Below are 15,548 nucleotides of genomic sequence, written 5' to 3'. Positions count from 1 at the left end.
CGTCAGAGGCGGGACAAAAATTCTATATAAGGCACAGGGCTGGGTTCCTCAGAGTCTTCGCATCCGTGTGTAAGCTTATGCTCTCCCTCTCAAGATGCATTAAAGCTTGGCTGCAGGAGGATCCTACTTGTGTGCCGTGTCGTTCTTGCTGGTCGAGTCAGATGCGCGCAAGAAGTGGTGCCAAAAACCCGGGACTTCAGACATCGTTCGCACCACCGGAGACCCCTCAGCACTGAGGTGGATTCAGAACTGCAGTGGACTCCGCCCGGAGAGGTGTGTCAGATTTTTTTCTAATCTTGGTCTTCAACTGTCTCCACCTTGGGAGGGTTTGCCCGAGGCGGCAGTGTTAGTGATCAGAGTCTTCTTCCTTTTTTTCCTGATGTTGTATTGTTGTAAGCACAAGAGATATTGTTGAGGGTTGCGGATAAGTCCGACGTAGATAAGCGGCCCTGCGACCGTTGACATTTTGGCCGTTGATCTCCTGTCAGATCTCCTGTCAGACGGACGTAGATAAGCCGCGAGGAGGTAGAAATCTGCCGTGCTACATAAGTCGGGTGTAGATAAACCGCAGGCACCACCCACAATGGGTTCGTCCCAATCTGTGGTTCAAGCCCTTGATAACCTTCTTAAACAAAGGGACATTAAGATTGCACCCCGCACACTTAAAAATTTTGTGAAGGAAGTTGACCGTGTGGCGCCATGGTACGCCTGCTCCGGATCACTTTCCCGCGCCTCGTGGAAAAAATTGGGAAAAGATCTAGATAGAAAACTGTTAGAGAATGATCTTTGCCCTGGGACCAAGGCCATTTGGAAGATGGTTAACAACTGTCTAGAGGATGAAACCTGCGGTCCAGTAAGACAGGAAGGCCAGCACGCGTTAGAATCAGTCCAAGATAGCATGTCAGAAACTGAGCAGAGTGAGAGGTTGGGTGCTCGAGCACATACAAAAGGGATATCCAAGAAAAGAGAAAAGGGACCCCCCGGAAAAGGTAAAAAAGGGGGAGAGAAGCCTGATTAACCTATAAGGTTGGATCACCCTTCTAATGATGATAAGAAAAAAGGGGAGAGTATCTACCCAGTAAGGGAACTTCAAGAACTGAAAATTAGCTCAAGTTCGAGCGACGAACTTGACTCCTCTGAGGAAGAGGACTTAGAGGAAGCTGCAGCTAGATATGAAGAAGAGAGGTATCACCCTGATGAAAGGATCCCAAGGTATAAAAATAAAAAACAGCCCCCACTCCAACAATGCATGCAGCTTACCCCTACTGCCCCCCCCCCTTATGGGGCACGACCCGCATCTTCTTCACTTCTTTCTGAAAAAACCCGCCATAAAGTGACACAAGCCTTCCCCGTTTTCGATAATGGGGAAGGAGGTAGGGTTTATGCACCCGTAGAATACAATCAAATTAAGGAACTTGCAGAGTCGGTAAGGAAATATGGGGTGACGGGGAGCTTTACATTGATGCAACTAGATAGATTGGCCATAAATCCGCTCACTCCTTCAGATTGGCAGATGATTGCCAAAGCTGTTTTACCAACCATGGGACAGTATATGGAATGGAAAGCCCTATGGCATGAGGCAGCCCAAAATCTAGCCAGGTTTAATGCGGCAGCACTCACCTCAGAACAACGCGATTGGACCTTCGACCTGTTAACAGGGCAGGGCCTGTACGCGGCTGATCAAAACAACTATGCATGGGGAGCTTATGTGCAAGTTGCACATTCTGCTATTAGGGCATGGAAAGCTCTATCAAACAAGGGTGAGGCCAATCAACAATTATCAAAAATTATTCAGGGCCCCCAAGAGCCCTTCTCCAATTTTGTGGCAAGAATGACAGAAGCGGCTGAGAGAATTTTTGGGGACTCTGAGGCCGCAAACCCCTTAATAGAACAGTTAATTTTTGAACAAGCCACACAGGAGTGCCGAGCAGCTATCGCCCCTAGAAAGAGCAAAGGCTTACAGGATTGGCTTAGAGTTTGCCATGAGTTGGGGGGACCCCTTACTAATGCAGGCCTGGCGGCTGCAATTCTTCAGTCACAAAAGCAAGCAACAGGACAAAAGGGACATAAAACATGTTATAATTGTGGCAAGCCTGGCCATCTCAAAAGAGACTGCAGGGCCCCTCCTCATGAGAGGAGGGTCCTTACCCTATGCACCAAGTGCAGTAAGGGTTATCATAGAGCAGATCAATGTCGGTCTGTCAGAGATATCAATGGCAGGCTACTTGCATCACAGGAGGCTAATGATACTAAGGAGTTTCCTCGTGTAACAAAAAACGGGAAACCGGGCCCTCGGTCCCAGGGCCCCCAAAGATATGGGAACCGATTTGTCAGGACCCAGGAAGCAACCAGAGAGGAGGCCCAGGAAGACCCTCAAGGGTGGACCTGCGTGCCGCCACCGACTTCCTACTAATGCCCCAAATGAACATTCAACCGGTCCCGGTGGAGTCTGTATTATCTTTGTCCCCGGGGACCATGGGCCTTATTCTTGGTCGAGGTTCACTCACCTTACAAGGCTTGGTGGCACACCCAGGAGTGGTGGATCACCAACACTCTCCTGAGATTCAAGTCCTATGTTCCAGCCCTCGGGGCGTCTTCTCTATTAACAAAGGGGACAGGATTGCCCAGCTATTGCTCCTCCCTGATAACGCCAGAGAGGAGCCTGTGGGACAGGATGTGAAGAAAATGGGTTCCTCTGGAAGTGACTCAGCCTACTTAGTGGTATCGTTAAATAGCAGACCTAAGCTCCGCCTTAAGATAAATGGGAAAGAATTCGAGGGCATTCTAGATACCGGAGCAGATAAAAGTATAATTTCCACACATTGGTGGCCCAAAACTTGGCCCACCACAGAATCATCTCATTCGTTACAAGGTCTGGGATACCAATCCTGTCCCACTATAAGTTCTGTTGCTTTAACCTGGAGATCCCCCGAAGGTCAGCAAGGAAAATTTGTACCCTATGTGCTCCCGCTCCCGGTTAACCTCTGGGGAAGGGATATCATGCAGCACATGAGTCTCGTCTTGTCTAATGAGACAGTTTCCTTAGAAGGCAACTATTCAGATAGAGCAAAGCATATCATGACCAAGATGGGTTATAGAGATGGGGAGGGACTGGGTGCACAAGGACAGGGACGAATAACTCCTATTGCACCAAAGGAAAATTATAGAAAACAGGGACTGGGTTTTTCCTAGGGGCCGCTGAGATAGTACAACCTATACCGTGGAAAACAGAGGACCCGGTGTGGGTTCCTCAGTGGCCTTTATCCTCTGAAAAATTAGAGGCAGTAACACAATTAATACAAGAACAGTTAAATTTAGGACACATCGAGCTGTCTGTCTCTCCTTGGAATACTCCCATATTTGTTATTAAAAAGAAATCTGGAAAATGGAGGTTGCTTCATGATTTAAGGGCCATTAATGCACAAATGAAGTTATTTGGCCCCGTGCAACGTGGTTTGCCGGCGTTATCTGCCCTGCCGCAAAAATGGAATTTAATTATTATAGATATTAAGGATTGCTTTTTTTTTTTATACCATTATGCCCTGAGGATAGGCCTCATTTTGCCTTCACAGTTCCCTCATTCAATCATATGGAACCAGATAGAAGATATCAATGGAAAGTTTTGCCCCAGGGCATGTCCAATAGTCCCACCATGTGTCAGCTTTATGTACAAAGGGCTCTTAGCCCAATAAAGGAACAATTTTCTTCTTTAATTTTAATACATTATATGGATGATGTTCTTTTGTGTCACAAAGACCTGAGCCTATTAAAAAGGGCATACCCCTGTTTGTTGGACACTCTTCAACGGTGGGGTTTGCAAATAGCTGCAGAAAAGGTGCAGGTTTCTGATACAGGACAGTTTCTAGGGTCGATAATTACCCCAGACAGGATTGCACCCCAAAAAATAGAAATACGGAGGGACCATCTTCATACTTTAAATGATTTTCAAAAGTTGCTGGGAGATATTAATTGGCTTAGACCCTTTTTGAAAATCCCCTCGGCGGAGTTGAAACCTTTATTTGAAATATTGGAAGGGGATTCTCATATTTCCTCCCCTAGAGCCCTTACTCCAGCTGCTGACCAGGCATTGTGAGCAGTTGAGGGGGCTTTGCAGGAGGCCCAATTGCATCGCATTAATGATACTCAACCTTTTGATTTGTGTGTTTTTAAGACAGCCCAATTGCCGACTGCAGTTTTATGGCAGGGTGGACCTCTACTGTGGGTCCACCCAAATGCTTCCCCTGCTAAAATAATAGAATGGTATCCTAATGCAGTTGCACAGCTTGCCCTTAGGGGCCTGAAAGCAGCTATTACCCACTTTGGAAAAAACCCAGATACCCTAATTGTGCCTTACACTGCTGTACAAGTTCAAACTCTGGCAGCCACCTCCAATGACTGGGCAGTCTTGGTTACCTCCTTTGAAGGACAGATAGATAATCATTATCCCAAACATCCCATCTTACAGTTTGCCCAGAATCAGCCCGTTGTGTTTCCACGTGTGACATCTAAATCCCCGCTTGAAGATGGGGCCGTGGTATATACTGATGGGTCAAAAACCGGCATAGGTGCCTATGTCCACAATGGGGAGGTCACCTCTAAACAGTTTGGTGAGAATTCTCCTCAAGTAGTGGAGTGTCTTGTGGTCCTGGAGGTTTTAAAAACCTTTTCAGGAGCCCTTAATATTGTGTCTGACTCTCATTATGTGGTTAATGCTGTAAATCTTTTAGAAGTGGCTGGGGTGATTAGGTCATCTAGCAAGGTTGCCCATATTTTTCAGCAAATACAGCTAGTCCTGTTAGCCAGAAAATTTCCAGTCTATATTACTCATGTCAGGGCCCACTCGGGCCTGCCTGGGCCCATGGCTCAGGGAAATGATATGGCAGACAAAGCTACAAAAATGGTGGCTGCAGCCTTATCGTCTCCAATAGAAGCTGCCAGGAGGTTTCACAACAAATTTCATGTGACGGCTGAAACTCTGCGTCGTCGCTTCTCCTTGACAAGAAAGGAGGCCCGTGACATTGTCATTCAGTGTCAAAACTGTTGTGAGTTTCTGCCAGTCCCCCACGTAGGAATTAACCCACGTGGCATTCGACCCCTACAGGTCTGGCAGATGGACGTTACCCATGTCTCCTCCTTTGGCAAACTTCAGTACCTCCACGTGTCCATTGACACGTGCTCGGGTATCATGTCTGCTTCTCCCCTAACTGGAGAAAAGGCCTCACATGTGATTCAACATTGCTTTGAGGCATGGAGTGCTTGGGGGAAACCCAAACTCCTTAAGACTGATAATGGTCCAGCTTATACATCTCAAAAATTCCAACAGTTCTGCCGTCAGATGGACGTGACCCACCTGACTGGACTTCCATACAACCCCCAAGGACAGGGTATTGTTGAGCGGGCGCACCACACCCTCAAATCCTATCTAATAAAACTATGGCACTCTTTACACTCAATTTTTTAAATCTTGATGCTCATGGCCATACTGCGGCTGAACGTCATTACTCAGAGCCAGATAGGCCCAAAGAAAGGGTTAAATGGAAAGATGTTTTGAATAACAAATGGAAGGGCCCGGATCCCATATTGATCAGATCCAGGGGAGCCATATGTGTCTTTCCACAGGATGAAGCCAACCCTTTTTGGATCCCTGCCCGCCTTACAAGAACAATCCATCAGGCGGAAGAAGAACCCATTGCGACGGAGCTGGACATGGATGATCCTACTTCTGAAAATGATGACACTGGGAGGAACTCAAAGATCAGGGAGTAACCCACATCAGATCTATAATGTGACTTGGACTATTTCTAATTTGTTAACAGGAGTTGTTGCTAATAAGACTGTTTTGCAGGGTGCCCTAAAAGAGGCTTTTCCAACCCTTTATGTAGATTTGTGTGATCTGGTTGGTAATGAATGGGATCCCTCTGATCATGATTCATCTGGAGATTATGGATGCCAATATATTAATCAAAGAGAATTTACCAGAGAATTTGACATCTATGTTTGCCCTGGTCATAGGTGTCACCTCATTGTGGGGGTCCGGCAGAGGGCTATAGTAAAGTATGGGGGTGTGAGACCACAGGGCATGCCTATTGGAATCCCTCATCCACATGGGATTTCATTACTGTTAAGAGAGGAAATACACCTGGCTATACTTATGGGGGGAGAGGAAAATGGAAATGCACAAAGGATGGAAGGAGGGTTGATTGTGGCCCCTGCTATGATTCTTTAAAAACTAGCCATATTGGAGCCACCCCTGGGGGCCGATGTAATCCATTGGTGATTACCTTTACTGAGGCAGGAAAGAAAGCTAACTGGGATGGCCCAAAAAGTTGGGGTCTGAGATTGTACCGTACCGGTCATGATCCGGTCGCCATTTTTTCTATAAGTAGAAGTTATACAAATATATCTTCTCATTCCCAGTCCTCTGGCTATCTTGTCCCGCCAGAAGGGACCTATTGGGCCTGTAGTGCTGGCCTTACCCCCTGCGTTTCCCTTGCTACCTTAAATTTTACCAGTGTTTTTTGTGTTATGGTAACCCTATGGCCTAGGATTATTTATCATCCCATAAGTCATGTTGTGGAAGCCTATGAGAATGCCGGCCCCCGACGTCTTAAGAGAGATCCCGCCTCTATTACCTTACCGGTGTTATTGGGAGGCCTGGCCACAGGCGGCATCGCTGCTGGTATAGGCACAGGGGCGGTAGCGCTTAATAATATTCATCAGCTTAAAATTTTGCAACAAGCTATGCATGAGGATATAAAGGAAATTGAAAAATCAATTACTAATTTAGAGATGAATTTATCCTCTTTGGAAGTGTGCCACCCTAAAAGAAGAATGCTGTTTCTGGGTCGATAAGACCGGATTAGTGCGATACAGCATGGCGAAATTGAGAACTCGCCTTGCAGAGACAAAAAATCTTTGATGCCGATAAAGGATGGTTTGAGGGCTGGTTCAGTCAGTCCCCCTGGATGACAACTTTGATTTCCACACTCGTGGGACCAGTTGTGATGCTTCTTTTGATACTTATGATAGGATCTTTCCTGTTTAAAAAGGTGGTGTCTCTCCTGTGGGAACGTGTACAAGTGCTTGAGATGATGGCTATGTATGAACGCCTTTAAATGATGCTGTTTTATTTGTTGCTAAAATAGGATTGCTGCCTATGAGAGAGAAGATATTAAGAATAACCAGCATTGATTGCGAAATTGCTTGAGGCTGCAGAAACCTGGAATTACCTCAGAATGAAGACAGGAAAAATGAAGAAAGGGATTGTGGGAGGCAGGGTGGACTGAATAGGATTGTCCCGGTGGTTGAGCGTGGCCAATACTCACAGGGCATTCAAAATTTCAAGATTTGTCAGGAAAGAAAGAAAGATATTATTACCATATCTTATGATGCTTGGGTGGGGACCTTTTAGAGAAGCGTGGAGCCGAACTTGGACCCAGTATGTATAGTAAAAGGTCGCTGGCCACTCAGCTCTTGCACCCCACGAGGCTAGTCTCATTGCACGGGACAGAGTGAGTGCGCTTCAGCAGCCCAAGGAGAGTTGCCAGGCTAAGCACTGCAGTGAAAGGGGCAAAGCGGCTGTTAAAACCTCTTCCAGGAGGGCGTGTCATCTATATGAAGGTTATATGTCCAAGTTTCCTTCTCCCAGGAAAAACGACATAGGGTCAGGCCAGGGTTCCTCTGGGCGAAGAGTCTAAGAGGAGGACCCTGTGTAAGACCTATCTTGCACACTGGGAATTTGACCTCCACCCTCACTCTCGATCGCTTGGGTGGCCTTAAAATTAAAACAAAAGGAGGAGATGTGGAAAGCCGCTCCCACATTCGCCATTACAAGATGGCACATGAGCTGGGTGTTTGAACAAGTAAAAAGGCTTACTGCACATGTCTCTGGATAGTCCCTGTCCGTGAGGACATACACCCGTTAAGTACGTTATCTGGTCTGTTTGGAAGTGGCCCTGTGAGGATGCACCACGTCAGAGGCGGGACAAAAATTCTATATAAGACACAGGGCTGGGTTCCTCAGAGTCTTCGCATCCGTGTGTAAGCTTATGCTCTCCCTCTCAAGATGCATTAAAGCTTGGCTGCAGGAGGATCCTACTTGTGTGCCGTGTCGTTCTTGCTGGTCGAGTCGGACACGCGCAAGATCCAAGTGCTAAGGACTAGGAGAGCACAAATGCACATTAAGTAATAGTCCTTTTAAAAGCTGCTACTACAAACTGTTTAGTATAATTAAGCAAGACAAGTTGATAATCAAAGATCTTGTAGGTATTAGTTTGTTTATTTACAAAAGTAAGCTTTAGTTAGTCAAATAGTAAAAAAGTTTAGTAACTCAAATAGTATATAGCTAGAAACAAACAAAAAATCAGATGTACTATATATGCATAGATGATCTTCAAAAACCTTAGAGATCTGTAGAATATGGCATTTAAAAATATTTCATTAATTGAAGCCTTTTTTGGCAATGAAACAGGTCTGCTCCTGGCAGCACCCCAGTTTACCTCAAAGAAGACAATGAGCACCGAAGAACCTCCACTTGGAGTTTGCTTCAAATGTGGCAATCTGCCACTGGGCAAAAAATGCCCTTGCCTAGAGTGCAGACAAAATGCTGTAGAAATCGGATGAATGGAATATGGGAGGTTGATTGCTGAACTCTGCCAAGACTAGGTAAGCAGTCCTTCATGATTCTCAATTCCCAAGTGATACTTAAACCACCACCCTGCTCAGCTCCCTCCCTTGCCCCTCCAGCCCTCTCTACTTTCCCACCCACAGAATGCCTTTTACCCCATCAGGGGCAGTCTCTGTTCATGCCTGAAGACACCTCATCTAATCAGGGGCTGGAAAGCCTTGTCCTCTGTGGAGGATCCTGGCAATGGATCTGGGTGGGGACCTATGGGAACTTCTGCCCTTGCTTCCAGAGGCCCATGTAGTCTACCCCTGTGGAGATGGCATCAGATAATGGTGTTCATAGGAGTGAGTTTGTAAATGGCAGGCTCCAAATATTTTCAACCTGGCAAGTCTTGCTATATCTGTCCCTGCATCAGCTACTCAGTTCTGCACTTGGTGTGACAGTGGCAGAAGGCAACAAGCTGATGACTGAGCAGCAGGTTTGTGCTGGAACCCAGATCAAGGTGCTTCCCATGGACCTGTATCAGTGCCCATCCCCCAGAGTACTTCAAGAGTTCTGTGAAAGCTGCATCTTCCCCAGGCAGCAGTGCAGTCTGTGCTGCCTGGGACTTCTGGGTCAGCTAGAGATGACAGGAGGAGGTCCTGTGTTTAAGGCCTCTTGATCTCTCCATAGGTGCTCAGTGGATTCCTTGGATCATACAGAACACCGAGGACACCCCTTGAATTCTGAAGTGGTAGCTGAGGGAAAGGTGGCAGCTTACTGGGAACTGACCTCGGTCACTTGCTCTAGATGAGATAAGATTTACAAGCATCTGGGGAACAGGAGATGCTCTGTCAGACAAGATTGCTTATCTCCCCCTGCTAGGCAGCTCTTAACACACAGTGACTTGTTCAGTCCCTGCAGCAATGTCTCACTTCTGGATATCTTATCTGATTGTGACCTGGTCACCTGAGGGAAGGAGCTCACTTTATGATTTCTCCCTGAGGTCCGATGAACCTTCTGATAGCTCAGGACCAGAGGTTGCCTTCTCACAGGGCTCAGTACCATGCCGTATATAACAAATGCAATTTCATGTATAACTATATATATAGCTTTAATGAGCTTTTATTCATGTGGGCTGATGGCACTCCCTCTAAGAGACTATTTAACAATACCCCGATTCCAGACAAGAGAAGCCCCACCTCCTTTTTTTGTTTGTTTGTTTTTTTTTTTTTTTGTGTGTGTGTTTGTTTGTTTTTTCCAAGACAGGGTTTCTCTGTGTAGTCCTGGCTGTCCTGGAACTCACTCTGTAGACCAAGCTGGCCTCTAACTCAGGAATCTGCCTGCCTCTGTCTTTTAAGTGCTGGGATTAAAGACGTGCCCCACCACTGCCCGGCTTAGAGAAGCCTTTTTTTTGAGTTGTTGGCTAGGGCTGTGTAAGAGAATCCCAAGACCTAGAGCCCAGTTCTTCTGTCCTTGGTTACCACCTGAGTTGGAAGATAAGTCTCTGTTGCTAAACGACACGGAGTGCTTTAGAAACAGGGCCCAGAAGCCCCTGAGCTGGGACTGACCTGAAGTCCCCTCTGCTGAGGGACTAGCTTCCATGGTTCCAAGGGGTTACATGTGAGCTTCCACAGGAGAGAGACAACCAACAGTCTAACCCAGCTATGGATGCTTATGGGCCACATCAATGACCAGCGTGACATAGTAGCCCCATACGTGCAGTGATGGCACACATACCTTAGTAGTAGACAAAAGCTCTCATTGAATCTTAGTCATGCTCAGCAAGGTACTGGAAACCTGGCTAACCCATCAGTGCTGAGGTCATGTTCATCTAGGAGAATCTACAACCACCACCTTAGAAAGCCAGCATAAACCCTAACAACCGTCCCTACACATTTGTCCTGAAACCCACAGGACAAATGTGTAGTGCCCTTCACCCCCATCAAGGATGCTTTTCTTTGAAACTGATGGAGCCCACTACAGGAAACCACAACCAATCTATATACAGAGTTGTGGAGCCCCATCCCAAGGGATAGATCTCAAAACTCTGCCATACCTAAGGCTCAGGGAACCCTGCAGAAGAGGGGATGGGATTCCAGTGTGCTCCCTCCAGATGAGCAGTGCTCTTAACCGCTGAGGCAGATCCAGGCCCACAGAGCCTGCTTTTGATTGGGATAATTTTATGGTTGTAGGACTTCCCTGAAGGTGTTAGATTTCAGTGTCACAGAGCTAAGGGGAAAAACACAGCCACGCTGACAAGATAGCAACTGTCTTCAACTGGGAGGTGAGGTTAAAGGAAGGAGGTGGAGGTGGGGGAAGGGCAGAGTGACTAGGGAGGGGTGTGGAGGGGGCTGGGCGAAGTGGGCAAGAATTGGGACAAGAAACAGGACAGGGGAGGGCAGAGTGATGGGGAAGGGACCTGGAGGAGCAAATGAGTTTAGGATTCAGCTGCAGGAAGAGGGAAGCCCGTGGGAAGTGCAGCATGGCTTTAGGAGATCAGAGGGCGTCTTAGTTAGGGTTTCCATTGCTGTGAAGAGACACCACGACCAAGGCAACTCTCATAAAGGCAAACATTGAATTGGGGCAGCTTACAAGGTCAGTGGTTCAGCCCATTATCATCATGGCGGGAAGCATCGCAGAATCCAGGTAGACGCGGGGCTGGACAAGCCAGTAGTTCTACATTGTGATCCAGAGGCAGCCAGGAGAAAACTCCTTTCTGCAGGCAGTTAGGAGGAAGGTCTCATTTCATGCTGGGTGGAGCCTGAGCAGAGGGGGAGCTCTCCAAAGCCCAGCTCCACAGTGACACACTTTGTCCAATAAGGCCATACCTCCTTCAACAAGGCCACAGTTCCTAATAGCAGCGCTTCCCAAGGGCCAAGCATGTTGAAAGCACCACAGAGGGAACCCAAGATAGGCAGGAGACTGAAGGGGCGACTGGTGCTGTGACTGAAGAACTCAGGACAGAAATTGTTTAGGGGTGACTAAGTTACTGTGGGCCTGCACACTGCCTGGGACTGGGATTGGCCTTAGGTTGCCCAAGTCTCATTCTAGGCCCAGGCTGCAGCGCCACCTACTGGAAGCAAGAACTTGGCGTTTGTGGGCGGGAGCAACTGCCCAAAGAATAGCAATCTTTCAGAAAAGCTTTGAGTCACCTCCCGGGGAGGGGCTGATTGGGGCAGGCAGGACTATGTCTGCTCGGTGCGGTTGGGGCAGGCAGGAAGACGCCAGCCCAGTGCTATTTATTCAAGTGTCCACATCCTACCAGTCCTCTCAGCGATCCCCAAGGAGGGACAAGCAAACCACAGAGACTCCCGACAATTGCTGGAGTTCACGGCCCTGGTGCCTGGCATTTTTGTGAATCTGCAGGGTGGCACAGAATCCTCACCGCTTCTCCTCCCAACTCTCAGGTTACAGTTGTTGCCCACGGTGGGTATGGCAAAGAATGCCTCCTCCAGCCTTTCCACAGGAGCTCCATGCCTTTTGGATCTTCTGAGTTATCTGAGATCCACGGTGTGTGCTGGTGAGTTTCAAATTTGTAACTGCAGGAGGGGGTGTCTGGGCGGCGGCAGGGGGGTAGGGTGGTTGGATCACTGGGTAGTGTCATCCTCTTCCCTATTATTTCTCTCCAAGGGGCCACCGAAGTTGCAAGTGCAGGAGGGGGTTTCTGCGCAGCTGGAGGAAGGCACTCTGGATGAATCACTGGGTAGCCTCGCCTCTCACCTGTGTGGGCGCCTTGTACAATAAATAGTTCCTCCCTTTCCTGCCTACCAAAGGAGCTTCAACACTTACTATAGGGCGGCCTGTCCCGCAGAACAAAAGAGGAGGGGAAGATGCCAGAGGGAATCCCTGGTGAGGCCCTCAGTCCTCAGCCCCCCTGTGGTTCACAGGAATCCTAAACCAAGTCCCTAGGCTCCAAGTTGATGGGCACAGTGCCAGCCAGACCCTGCATGTGGGCGGTGTCAGACAGCTTCAGAGCTCCTTGGACTTTGGGCTGGAGACTGCTCATACTGTGCGCCGAAGACTGTGTCCCCCTGGTGCTCTTTGCAAGCCCTCAGGCATGCTGGGACCGCTTTGCCCTTGAACCTCCTTTCCTGCATTCCATGGTATTTAGGAACTTCCAGGATCAAGGCAGCCACAACCACTCACGTTTTCGCATGTTTTACCCCTTTGTTCTTGTTTTGTTTTAAGGCAAGATTTCATACCATTTCCTAAAGTGTAGAATTTACAATTCCTTCTCTCCCTGGTCTACCTGTTGGGAGAGAGAAAATCCAGTTTTCTTTAGTGCAATGACACTGTGAAGACCAAACCTTTCAGGGAAGGTCTTATGTTCAGGAATAGTTGACCAACAACTGAGCCGTGTGTGTGTGTGTGTGTGTGTGTGTGTGTGTGTGTGTGTGTGTGTGTTTCTGTGCACACTTTTATTTGGTTACAGTTGGGTGGTTCCTTTCGTTTTTGTTTCTTCTTTTTGGATGATATTGAATTTTATTTTATTTTTTTAGGTTTTGGGCCCTTGTATTTATGCTTGGTTTTTGGGTTGTTTTTTGAGAAAGAACTGAAAGTTGTAGCTGGGTGGGAGGAGAGAATCAGGAAGAGCTTGAGGGAGGGGATGATATGATTAAAATATATTTAAATTTTAAAGTGGTTTTAAATACTAAAAAAATAAAGGAGGTAAAATCTACTTCTACACCCACAGCATGCCATGCGTCTCACCCAATGCTTGAGAACAAGGGGCTTTGCTTTCCTTCCAGATCCCCATGAGCACTAACCAAATGCTCTACTCCTGAGCTAGGGTCTCCTCATCAGGACCAGCAAGCACCAATAGCTGTAGGTCCTTAGATGGGCTTGTGATATAGGGACAAACCGACACGACTCCAAAGCCACAGAGAGATAGAAACGACAAGTTTTTTTAAAAAAATGTAGCGTTTAATTTTGACGTTGTTGAGGACTTCTCTATTTTCTTTTGCCCTGGGAAGGCAGCTTTCAGACTCCTCTTCATTTGCTTTGTCTTTAATTATTAAAGTTCGGTCACATCTGGGTTGGCTAACCATCTATCTGCATTTAAGATCTTTGTATTATATTAGCCATGCACCCCTTATGCAGTCAGATCTCAGGCTGTTCCTTCCTTCCTTCCTTACTCCTTTGTGGACCTCTGTCCTTGGTGTTACTGCTCCTGACAGTCTATCCTAATGGGAATTTTCTGTACCTTATTGGCTGGGACTCAGGAATACAGTCTCCTAACTCCACCCCCAGCCTTGAGCCCTCAGCATCCCTGAGCTTCCACCAGTGCTGGTGTCCTTCTCCCTGGTCATTCTCACTATGCTTCTCAACATGGCAGCTCCAGCATCCCACAGAGCACCATGGACTCTGCACATTTCCCAGAATGCTTTGCTGTTCCATCCACTGTGACACATGAATGTTTCTGAGATTTTCAAACACCACTCTTCTACTACGGGACTGAACCATTCTAGGTTTTCTCCTGTACTGGTACTGGACTGGCACTCAGGGCCATCCTCTGACCAGTTCCAGGAAACCATCCCCATATAGCTGCATTGGGTCCAGGTGATCTGGCACTGTGTTGTTGTAGTTGCTGTGATGAAACACTCTGCACAAGAGCAACTAAAGGAGGAAACAGGTTGTTTTGCTCAGAGTTCTGGTGCTGTAAAGAGACTCCATGACTATGCCAACTCCTACTGAAGACAGCATTTGATTGAGGCTTGCTTATGGTTCCACGGGTTTAATTCATTATCCTCGTGGGGAGGAACATGGCGGTATGCAGGCAGACATGGTAGCTGACAGTTCTACATCCAGATCCAAAGGCAGCAAGAAGCAAGAGTCTCTGGGCTTGGAATTAGCTTTTTGAAATCTCAAAGTTCTTCCCCAGTGACACACTTCCTCCAATAAGGCCAGACCTACTCCAAAAGGAAGCATTCCTAATCCCTCTCAGGTAGGGCCACACCTTAATGATCAAACATTCAAAGATTTGACTTTATGGTGAGTATTTTTATTGTACCTTGTGGCCCCCTTAGGCTTGTAGCCATATCATAATGCAAATATGCATTCAGGCCAATTTAAAATGTTTCCATGGTCTATCACAGTCTCACCCCATTTAAAAGGCCAGAGTTCAAAGTCTCTTTTGAGACTCATGGCAACCTCTTCACTGTAACCCCTGTAAAATTAAAATTAAAAAGCAGTTCTCATACTTCTAACCTAATATGGCACAGAATATGCATTTCCATTCTGAAAGGGAGAAAACAGAGCAGAGCAAGGAAATACTTGGCCAGAGCAAGATGGACGGCCAGCAGGTCCAACTTCAAACCCCACCTCTCCATGTCTGATGTCAAAGTGCTCTTCAGAGCACCCAATCTTTCAGCTTTGCTGACTGCAACAGACTTCTGTCCTTCGTGCTGGCTCTCCACCTGTCAGCAGCTCTCCTTGGTAGGTAGCCATGACTCTGTCATCTTTGTAATCTTGGAGTCTGGAGTGAAATCCTGGCTTCACCTTCACAGCTTCACACAGTGGCCTTTCTGAGCCTCCACGAAGGCACATGTCTGACACATGCCTGGCCTCAGCGGTTTTACTTAGCCCCAAATGGATTCCACACCCCCTTTGTGTACCCTTGACTCTAAAGCTGCCAAGTTTTGCTGCTTCCTTAGGCTGGAATATGGCTCCTCATTCAAATACAGTGCCATCAGCCTTTTGTATCTGATAGCTTCCTTCATTGCTTAACCATCTTTTAAATTCTTTTGAACAAATTAGTAGCTTAGCTGACTGATGTCTTTCTCTGAGGCCAAACTCCTTTTATTCCTTTTAGAACCTAGCTTCTCCTTACATTTTTTATCTCACTGATCATTTTTTATCTCACTGATCTCTTCTCACACTTCCTGGGCCTCCTTTTCTCCTCAAACTGTACATTTTGTACTTTCCCCTGCTCAGCTTGCTC

General features: G+C 47.2%; 1 protein-coding gene across 1 annotated transcript in view; it reads left to right on the top strand.

The window, feature by feature from the left end:
• The first annotated feature begins 583 nt into the window (after positions 1-583).
• Positions 584-15,548, top strand: part of Ulbp1 (UL16 binding protein 1) — a 63,726-nt gene continuing 48,761 nt past the window's right edge. Inside the window, exons 1-3 of the mRNA XM_085843316.1 lie at positions 584-853; positions 5,620-5,762; positions 6,546-6,679. Coding sequence (XP_085699442.1) covers positions 584-853; positions 5,620-5,762; positions 6,546-6,679 — 547 coding nt within the window. The remainder of the gene's footprint in view (positions 854-5,619; positions 5,763-6,545; positions 6,680-15,548) is intronic.

This window comes from Mus caroli, unplaced genomic scaffold (assembly GCF_978045245.1).
Source record: "Mus caroli unplaced genomic scaffold, Mus_caroli_1 scaffold_9, whole genome shotgun sequence".
Lineage (NCBI taxonomy): Eukaryota > Metazoa > Chordata > Mammalia > Rodentia > Muridae > Mus > Mus caroli.
Note: the sequence above shows the minus strand (reverse complement) of the source record. Positions and strands in the feature narration are given on the sequence as shown.